The 10,784-nt window shown below is 46.6% G+C and overlaps 1 protein-coding gene across 1 annotated transcript in view; it reads left to right on the forward strand.

Annotated features, from left to right (window-relative positions):
* SKA2 (spindle and kinetochore associated complex subunit 2) overlaps positions 1-9,637 on the forward strand; it is a 994,265-nt gene extending 984,628 nt beyond the window's left edge. Inside the window, exon 7 of the mRNA XM_044054275.1 lies at positions 9,390-9,637. Within this exon, the coding sequence (XP_043910210.1) occupies positions 9,390-9,525 (136 nt within the window). The 3' untranslated portion in view covers positions 9,526-9,637. The remainder of the gene's footprint in view (positions 1-9,389) is intronic.
* Positions 9,638-10,784: the final 1,147 nt, after the last annotated feature.

The raw sequence follows: 10,784 nt of genomic DNA on the forward strand, positions 1-10,784 counted from the left end.
CAAGGGAACCCAAATCAACCCACAGTGGCAGTCTTTTCATCTCACTTTGTGGGTGATAGGATTCTGATCCCTTTCAGACACCTTTACAATGAGGATGTGCTCACTGTCCTGCAGGAGGCCAGGAAGCCAAATACCAGGAAATCTTAGCTATCAAAGTGTAAAATATTCTCCATATGCTGTCTCAGAAGGTAGTTGGACCCGTTGGAAAGCAATACTCCTCTAGTACTGTCTTAACTGTGTGAACTATTGCAGACAGGGTTAGCATTCTCATCCATTAAGACCCATTTGTCTGCCATTTCTGCATGTCTTTCTCTGTTATCCCCCCTTAGCTTCCAGGCTACCTGCAAAGCTGTTCCTTAAGGGGATACTGCATCTCAGGCCACCAAGGAAAACCCTCTGCCCCTTCATGGAACCGGAACTATGTTTTAGAGAAGCTTACATTTCCCCCATTCGAGCCAGCTGCCAAAGCTTCCCTAAAACATTGCACATGGAAGACTGTCCTCCTCGTGGCCCTATCCTCAGCGCGAAGTGTGTCAGAGTTGCAAGCCGTCGTGGCTGTTCCACCCTTCCTAGTATTCCACACGGACAGGGTAACTCTTAGAACTAACCCTTCCTTCATGCCCAAGGTGGTTAATGACCTTTCCTTAAACTATAAGCAATCCACCTACCCACCATCTTCCCTAATCCACAGGGAGACAATGAGAGAGTACGTCATTCCCTGGATGTGCACAGGCAACTGAGATTCTATCTGCACAAAACTAGTTCTGTCAGACAGGCTGACCAGCTGTTTTCTCTCCTTCCACCCCAGGGCCCTAGGGAAAGCAGTATCTAAACAAACAATTTCAAGATGGATTTCCAAAGCCATTACTTTTTGCTACAAACACCAGGGGAAATCCCTGCAAGATGCTGTCAAAGCACACTCCACCAGGGCAATGGCCTCTTCTGGGGCCTTCATCAGGGGTTTGGACACTTCCACTGTACTTGAAGCAACCACTTGGTCTTCTGTGCATACCTTCACCAAATATTACAAGTTAGACCACATTTCTAGGGCCAGAGCTGGATTTGCCAGGACAATCCTCCATGGATTCCTGGAGAATTCTACTAGGCCACCTCCCCCTTCCTCACAGTGAGCTTTGGCACTCACCCATATGTACAGAATACTGCAACATTTGAATAGAAGGAGATAGAAAAGTTGTGTAAAGTCTTACCATAACCATAGATGTTCTTCTCTTCCATGTTGCAATATTCCTTCCCACCCATCTAACCCTCCTTTTATATGGCAGTTCCCTTTTTGGATGGCACAGGACTGGCATTACCCTTATAAGGACTGGTTCTGACTGGGGTGCTTCATTCTGAGGTGTGGTGCGTGCAGATGTCACATTTATGGCCCACGCACTGCTAGCCATGTCAGACATCCCACGCACCATACACTGACTGAAATCATTTGTATACTGGTCGGACATTTGGGTAGCAAACGGAGAAAACCCATATGTACAGAATACTGTAACATGGAAAAGGACATCTATAGTTATGGTAAGACTTTACACAACTTTTCTATATTAATAATTATAGAACTGTTAGTCTTGTACATATTCTGGGTAAATGTTTCAAGCAGTGTTTACTAGACATTATGAAGAATGAAATAAGGGTTATAGAAGAAATATACTTAAACCAGCATGACTTTATAAAAGGTTCTTCCACGTTAATGAATATGGTGGAATTTTATGTCCAGGTTACATTAACAATAGACATTGGCTAAAACGTGGAGCAGTGTTTCTGGATTTAGCAGAATATTCCTGGATTAAGCAAAGACTTTCAGTTCCTTACCCCGTTAGACAATATATATAAAAATCTTTATTCCCAACCGAACAGGTACTATTAGAGTACTATAATTTTGGCAGGCAAGGCAAGTTATTTAAATCAACTAAAACACACAAACATAAAAGTTGATCTATTTAATGAAAAGATTCAAGACAAAGGTGAGGAAAGAATTTATCTCGCAAAGTATTCATTCGTGAAAAAAAATTACCTTTATTAATCTGTCAGGCAGAATCCATTCACATTTTTAAGAAGAACTTGGATAACTGGGTAAACATTATAGATTCATAAATATTCCCAGGCCACTGAGTCTCATAAACATTCTCGCCTTTCCAGTACTTGCCTCCCTCAGGCCACACGTCCTTTCTCCAAGAGGACCATAACAGGTTGTGGAGTAACTTTGCGGGTGCCCAGCCAGTCACCTAGATTAGGTTTAAAGGAGTACAGTGAGTTACACTGCTTAACATGTAGGGGAAGTTTATTCCACAGTTTTGGTAGGTGCTGGGTTATTAACCTGTCCTATCACCATGCTTTAGCTGTTGGTGAAAATTTACTTGTTAACTGCTCATGAAAAAAAAAAAAACATAGTCAAGGACCAGTCCTCCAAAAGCTTGTGTTTTTCCATTTCTTGTTTCAAGAGAATGAACAATTGAAGATATGAGCTTTTATCTTTACCCATTCTCCAGCCTATGTTCTGTTCTGGATTTTTTGCAATAGCTAGCCCATTGCAGAGAACACCTGATGTTAAGTTGTCAATCTCGCCTTCATTCTTGCTGGATGGGTTCGGAGCCGATCCTCGGCTCCGACTCGGCACTTGCTTAGCTTGAGAACTCCTTTTACCAGCTCGAGGCAACCCTATATCCCATGATGCAAGGCGAGACTACCTCAGATCTCGTTTGCCGCTTTGCGAAGAGGTCTCTTTTTTGCCAGCTCAGGTGAGTTTGAATTTTCAAACAATTTAGTCAGGGTTTTACTCCCCCTTTTCTTCTTAGGATTAGATAGTGTGTAGTTTTTCTACAGCCCACCCTATTTCCCTTTTAATTAAACTTTCAAGTTAATTTTGTAAAGTTAATAATTTTTCAGTTAGGCCTAGGCCACCCTTTCTTAATCCCTATCTGTGTGTGTGTTTTTGGGATTAATAGTGTGACTGTTCAGTGTGTGTGTGTGTTTTTTGCTTAGACTATGTCTAGGGAAGGAAAGGTCTCAGGCTTCAAGAAGTGTGACTCGTGCTGTCAGAAAATGTCTCTGACAGACGGTCACACTTCTTGTGTTACCTGGGGCCTTTACACCTGCAGGACTCCTGTGCTATATGTCATTCTTTTAGCCAGAGAGTCCTGCAGGAGAGGAGGAACAAGTTAATCCTCCGTGGCTTATTAAAGCCAGAAGGTTCACCCACTAAAACTGGGTCGAGTAAACCTTCAAAGCCACCTAAGGTTCAGGCTACAGTAGTTAAGCCTTCCCCGGTGGCTCCGACTCCTTCGGAGTCGAGATCGGCTCCGGCTGGAGCCAATCTTTCTTCCTCTGATGTGGTAGTGTCGGTTCCTACCGGCTCCGACACTCAGTCTACAGTTGCCTTGTCGGCTCCGGCTGGCGCCAACGTGTTATCCAGTATCGGAGCCGAAAAGTCTTCGGCTCCATCTGGAACCCAGAGGACGTCGGCTCTGATGGCTTCGTCCAAGAAGAGATCTCGGTCCCCTTCTTTGGAGTCGATCCACTCGGCTCCGAGGTCTCCTCTTTTGTCGGAACGGAGTCATCGGAGCCGATCTTCGAGATCTTCCAGGCTGTCTGAGCACGATTTAGAGAGGGTGGTAAGCAGGCTGTTGAAGTCACAGGCACTAGCCCAAATGCTCCATAGCCCGTCTCAGCAGACTTCGGCTATTGCTCTTCCCCTTGAACTTCCTCCTCCGACTCTCCTCCAGAGTTCGGGCGGAGCTTCGGGACAGCGACCGTGTCGGCGCGGAGCCGATACATCCCCTTCGGCTCCGTCGTCTTGGCTCCGATCTCCTCCATGAGACCTTCCTTGGAGGGATCCGGTCGTTGAGTTTCCTTGTCGGCTCGAGGGGCTAGTGGCATCGGACCCTTGTCCGACCCGCTCTCCCTCTCGGGGCTTCGCTTTGGTAAGCTCGGCACCGACATCGACCTCGGAGCCTTCTCTCTCAGTGGAGCCGGAATTCCTGTTTCTTGAACGGGAGTATTCCGGTCTCCTGGGAGGAGCCTTTGAGGTGATGAGGAGTGTCCTGGCACCTGAGCCAGGACAGCGGTCCATCCCTTTAGCTCCTCCCTCTTCGGTGCCTGTTGATGTCTCTTGCCAGCCTCTTGCTCTCAGGCCCAGGGATCCATCGCCCCAGGTTTCCCCATTGGGAATAACTTCCTCTTCCGAGGTTTCTCCTGATCCCGCAGGGGAACCCCCGCGGAAGAGGACGTGTAAGAGGAAACACACAGACCCCCCTGAGTCTACAACATCTGGTACCGACTTAGATGAGTCGGAGGGTTCCCCACGGTCCCCCTCTGAGGATGTCTCCTTTTCAGACATCCTTGAACTCCTCAAACAGAGGGGGAACTGGCCTTCCATTGACCCCTCCGAGGATGAGTCGGTATAACTGGAGGCTTTTGGATCCCGACCCTCCATCTCCTAGGTGTCTCCGCCTTTCGACCCACTTATGCAGGTAGTGACTCGGAAGGCGTGGGCAGCCCCAGATTCTGTGGAACCTGTCCCCAGGAGGCCATCCAAATTTATTACGGCCCCTTCAGACAAGCAGTTTCTTTCTAAGGGCGTCTCTGTTGATGCTATGGTGGTGGTGGCGGCCACCAAGAAGGAACTTGCGGATCCTTCCGTGCCTGTCCATCCTCCTAACAAAGATTCTAGGACCATGGATAGGTATTGTAAGCGGATGTTTTCTTCAGCGACCTTTGCTATGCGTTCGCTGAACTACCTTTGTCATTTCACCAGACTTCAAAGAGATATTCTCAAGGAACTAGGTGAAGTGGTTCAGGATCCTTCAGCTGCTGGGGCTCAAGACAAGATTGCCTCACAGCTAGCAATCCTAAATTCTTTGACCAACTCCTCCATGCGGCTCATATCCTATGCAGCCGATGGAGCAAGCAGAGCCGCAGGCACAGGAGTGGCTCTTAGACGTCAGGCCTGGATGCGGCTTTGTAATTTCGCGGACCCCTTTAAGGCGTCCTTCACCAATACCCCTTTGACGGTTCGGCTTTGTTGGGACCTCAGGTGAAGGAAACCTTGACCAGGTGTGAGCAAGGCGGCAAAACTCTTTCTGCCGTGGAGTCCATTTTCCACCCTTCTAGACCCTATCCTAAGGGTCAGAAAGGAGGAAAGATGTGGTTCCGTAAAGCCCAAGGAGCAGCGCCGGACACGTGGTCAGTTTACCCCAGAGGCAGAGGGGTAACAATAATAGCCGCCCTAGAGGCAGGGGGTCCCCAGAATCAGGGCAACAGGGAGCCTCTTCCTGATAAGCCCTTTCAGCATCCCTGAGGTGTTGCCCGACTGTCCACCCTTGGAGGCAGTCGGGGGAAGGATATCGCTGTACCCAGTAGCCTGGCGTTCCCTCTCACAAGACATGTCGGTACAGTCGATCATATCCGAGGGTTACAAAATCCCCTTCGAAAGGTATCCCGTACCTCACCAATCCCTTCCAGACATCTCACCCGGTCAAAGGGATTTGGCAAAACAGGAGGTTTCAAAGCTCCTAGAAAAAAGAGCCGTTCAGACTGTTCCAGAAGACCAAGTAGGATCCGGCGTCTACTCGAGATTCTTTTTGGTCCCCAAAAGGACGGGAGATTGGAGACCTATTTTAGACCTGAGCAATCTAAACAGATTTGTCAAGAAGGCAAGATTCCGAATGGTCACGCTTCAGTCCATTCTGCCCTTTCTGGGCAAGGACAACTGGATGTGCTCGATAGACCTTCAGGACGCGTACTATCACATAAAGATACACAGATGCTCCAGGAGGTTTCTCCGCTTTCGGCTAGAGACCAGTCATTATCAATTCAGAGCCCTGCCCTTTGGCCTCACTTCAGCCCCCAGAGTGTTTACCAAATGCATGGCAGTGGTCACAGCTCATCTGAGACGTCAAGGATTCCAGGTGTTTCCTTATTTAGACGACTGGCTCCTCTCCGCCACCACCAAGCATCAGCTTCTTCAGAGCAGAGACTACACTCTGCAGCTTTGCAAAAGGTTGGGAATATCGGTGAATTTCGAAAAATCTTCTCTGCTCCCTTGCCAATCTATCACCTTTATAGGCGCAGAATTAAACACCGTCAGTATGTTAGCCAGACTAACAGATCAGAGAATTCTGGACATCCAAAAATACGTTCGGATTTTATTGCAGAGCAGCAAAGTCAAAGCCAGATTGGTTCTGAAGGTTCTAGGTCTTATGGCTGCGGCCATTGTACTTTTACCATTAGCTCGCTTCCACATGCGTCTTCTGCAGTGGATGTTATTCACTCAGTGGTCGTTCCAGAACCTTCCCATGAGGCACGAAATCTTGGTTACACAATCGTGCAGGACTCATCTAACCTGGTGGATATCTTCCCCTCTACTTCATCAGGGCCGACCATTTGTTCCCCCTCCTCCGGTTGCCACAGTCACTACGGATGCCTCTCTGATCGGGTGGGGGGGGGCATTATCAGGGCAGGATGGTCCACAGGACTTGGCAACCCATCGAATACCATCTGCACATAAATGTCCTGGAGATGAGAGCGGTGCATTTAACGTTGCAAGCCCTCAACGACTTTCTTCCCGCGGGGACTATTGCAGTTCAAACGGACAATATGTCTGTGGTCTGGTACATCAACAAGCAGGGCGGGACCAGGTCCTATCCTTTGTGTCGAGAAGCTCTCAGACTTTGGCAATGGGCAATCTCCTCTCATCGGTTTCTGATAGCAACGCACATCCCCGGCAGGTCCAACCTCTTAGCGGACAGGCTGAGCAGAGCCGTTCTCATGCCTCACGAGTGGTCTCTCAATCAATCGGTAGTGGACGAGATATTTCTGAAGTGGGGCACCCCTTGTTGCGACCTTTTTGCTACACCCCAAAACAACAAATTCCCGGACTTCTTCACCCTCTTTCCCCTACCAGGCCAACCACTGAGAGACTCTCTAACCCAGGATTGGCCCCGGGGACTTCTGTACGCTTTTCCTCCTTTCCCCTTAATTCCACAGGTCATTCAGAAAGCTACCGTTTTGAGAGCCAAGTTGATTCTCATTGCCCCTTACTGGCCTTGACAAATTTGGTTTCCGACCCTACATCGTCACCTCCTGGTGCAGCCTTGGCATCTGGACCCAGTTCCGGATCTTCTGATCCACCAATCGTGTCAACAGCACCGGGCCATTCGTTCTCTCAACCTCACTGCTTGGTTGCTCCACTTCCTTCCCTAGCCAGGCTTCCTATGATCTCTGATCCTGTCAGAGATATCTTAATAGCTTCATTGAAGTCGGCCACCAGAACGGTTTATGCCAGCAAGTGGCGACGTTTTTCCCTTTGGGCAAACTCCAGGCACATTGATCCCTTTACTGCACCTGTGCATTCTGTTTTAGATTTTCTGGCTGAAGTTTTTCAGTCGGGATCTTCTTCATCAACAGTCAAAGTTGAACTGGCGGCTATTTCCAAATATCATGTTGGCTTGCAAGATCATAACATTATGTCACATAGACTATGCAAAGCTTTTCTGAGAGGAGTTTTTCTCCTAAAGCCTCCAATAAAACATCCTCCTCCACAATGGGATCTGAATTTGATGTTAGCATCCTTGATTTTACCCCCCTTCGAACCGTCTGCTTCATGCTCCTTGAAGTTATTGACCTGGAAAACAATATTCTTACTGGCTGTCACTTCAGCAAGGAGGGTATCCGAGATTCAAGCTCTCTGCATCCGTTCCCCTTACTTGGTTTTTCACAAGGACAGGGTATCCTTGAGAACAAATCCATCCTTTCTACCCAAAGTTGTTTCTCAAACTAATATTAATCAATCCATCGATCTACCAGTTTTTTTCCCAAATTATTCTGACAGAGCTGAACAAAAGCTTCATTTTTTGGATGTCCATCGTCAGCTCAGATATTATTTGCATAGAACTAAACAATTCAGGAAATCAGATCAATTATTTGTCTCCTATGCAGAAAACAGGAAAGGTCTTTCAGTATCAAAAGTGACCTTGTCCAGATGGTTATCTTCCGCCATTTCTTATGTGTATTCGCTCAGAGGCAAGCAACTACCCTCAAAACCGAAGGCACACTCAACCAGGAGCCTATCCACTTCTACAGCCTTTCAGGATAGGCTACCCATTGATACCATTTGTGCAGCAGCTACTTGGGCCACTCCTCATACCTTTGTCTCTCATTACAAATTAGATTTGGCCTCCAGGGACAGAGCTGGTTTTGGTTCCACAGTACTCAAGAGTCTGTTCCATTGAGCCACCCGGGATACAGGTGCTAGGGACGCGGTCCCATCCAGCAAGAATGAAGGCGAGATTGACAACTTAACATTTAGAAGTTATGTACCTACCATAACGTTCCATGTTAGTTGTCTTCTCTCGCCTTCTTTCTTGCGTCCCTCCCTCCTTCCCCCTGGCCTGGACAGATCTTGAAGAGTTTCTCTTTATCAGATTCACTCTCCTTAGTTCTTCAGAGAGTCTATCTTAAGAACTTTTTGCCTAGTTCTTCTAGGCTAGTTTTGCTCTTCCTTTGGGATTAGTATTATTAGCAGGGTTATTTAGCTACCAAATGAGATCTGAGGTAGTTTCGCCTTGCATCATGGGATATAGGGTTGCCTCGAGCTGGTAAAAGGAGTTCTCAAGCTAAGCAAGTGCCGAGTCGGAGCCGAGGATCGGCTCGGAACCCATCCAGCAAGAAAGAAGGTGAGAGAAGACAACTAACATGGAACGTTATGGTAGGTACATAACTTCTAATTATCACATATAGCAACCATATCAGTTGACATCTGAGGAACTACTGCACATAAGAAGCTACCATCTCTCTGTCATTGGATGAAACCCAGCTCGCATGTTCTCAGACATTAGATTACCAAGGCTGATGAGTTCTGTGGCTAGAAAAACTCTCCTAGTGTGGCATATGCCTCTAACCATACCAACCTTGCCCCAAAGTTAATGAGTTTTGGGGGGGGGGGTGACTGGCCAAGCTGTGGTTTGTGAGGAAGGAATTCCCAGCAGTTGTCCCAGTGCATACTGCAGAGAAATTTCTCACAAATCACCAATTACCTGTCCTTTAAAAAATGCATGAGAATTTCTAAAGAGATGTGGAACTTTGAATTATGTTTCTTATATGAGGATACCTTATTTTTTGCTGTTATGCAAAAGATTTTTAAAGCACACTATCTGGGCTTTCTTTCATGGGGCAAGGGAGTGCTTTCTGGGTCCTTGTTTGAGAAAATTATCAGAGTGGGTGCCATGTAGTTCAGTTTGCTTGTAATAAACTAGTCTGTCAAGCATAAATATTTTATTATGGTATATTTGGTTTAAATTTAGACTAGAAGCGATTTCATTTCAGAGTCTTTATTTACCATTTCTTCTTCCTTGTATCTTCTTTTTTCTTTTCTACAGAACTGCCTTGAGTGTGATGCAGATGTCCAAAATGAGCATGAAAGTTACAGATGCTAAAATTAAAATACTGAAACACCTTTCCATCATCGAACTCAATAAGAAAGGCCATATAAGACTTTCAAGACTTACAGAATGAAAATAAGTGGGAGATAAGAGTTATTTGATGGATGATTACTGGCATCTCCATTTTCCTGATTCTGTGTGTGCTTGTTAGATTTTCACCATCATGTTGCTCCTTCATGACTAAGGCGTTTTTGTGTATCTGTGTTTTTTTAGTTTAATTTTAAGTCATGTTTCTTCTTCTTTCATAATTTCCCAGTCCTGTAGTGTTTGTTCATTATTTAACAAGTGAGAAAAGAAGTGACAACTTTAATTTTTTTTTCCTTCGTCCACTCCTGTTTGTCAAGGATTTATGTAGATGTTCATCGTGTTACACTGCTGCAGTCATCACACTTGGGTTATTCTGCCATCAGGCAGTTCCGCAGTCGGCCAGAGTTCCAAAGTCTTGGTCCGGCGTCGGTTGCTGTCACTTTTTCCCTGACGTCAGTGCGCCAGGGTATATAATATGCTTCCGACGCCATTTTCTTCCGTCTTTCTTGCCGCGCGGTGCCCGAAGCAGAAGCAGTTCGCAAGTGCCAGTCGGCCGACTCCTCAGATTGTCGAAGTCGAATTTCAGATCCGAAGTCTTCAATAAAGCTAAGTACCCCATTGGGGAAACCTTTTTCTTGCCTCAGACCGATGTCAGAAAAAGTTAATAATTGTATTTCTTGTGGGAAGCAAATACCTCATAAGGACTTCCACTCTTACTGTATTCCATGCCTAGGCCCTGATCACGACGTCACTAGCTGTCGGTTTTTGTGCTAGATTTAACAAACGCACTATAAAAAGACGTTTTGATTTTGCTTTACACTACTTTGGCCGATGGTTCAATTATACTATGCCGTCGGATCAGCCGACGACCTCAGTACCGAAAAAACGCAAAGACAAGGTTAAAGACAGGCATCTGAGGTCCAAAACCGACGATGAAACCTCTTTTAGGCCAGTCGCCAGTTCACCGGTTCTCAGCGAGGTGCTTTCGCAGCCCCTGACACCCGCTATCTCAGAGCCACAGGCCGCTTCCGACTCCCACTTGGAGACGTCTAGGCCTCTGGAAACTCAAGGTATTGGGCATACGGAAACTAATCCCTCAGATGGGTCCAGAGCTGCTGAGCAGGCACCGGCTTCTGAGGGTGTTTTCAGACCTTCACAACTTACCATTAAAACAACAGCCAAGACAAAGGTACCATTAAAGACAAAGAAACAAGTACAGTATTCTTCTGGACAGTCCTCCATGCCTAAGAAACAGATGCTTAAAATGGCCGAAGACCTCATTACTCTAATCAGGGGTTCCCATCC

This window comes from Protopterus annectens, chromosome 13.part0, assembly GCF_019279795.1.
Source record: "Protopterus annectens isolate FY-2018-M chromosome 13.part0, PAN1.0, whole genome shotgun sequence".
Lineage (NCBI taxonomy): Eukaryota > Metazoa > Chordata > Ceratodontiformes > Protopteridae > Protopterus > Protopterus annectens.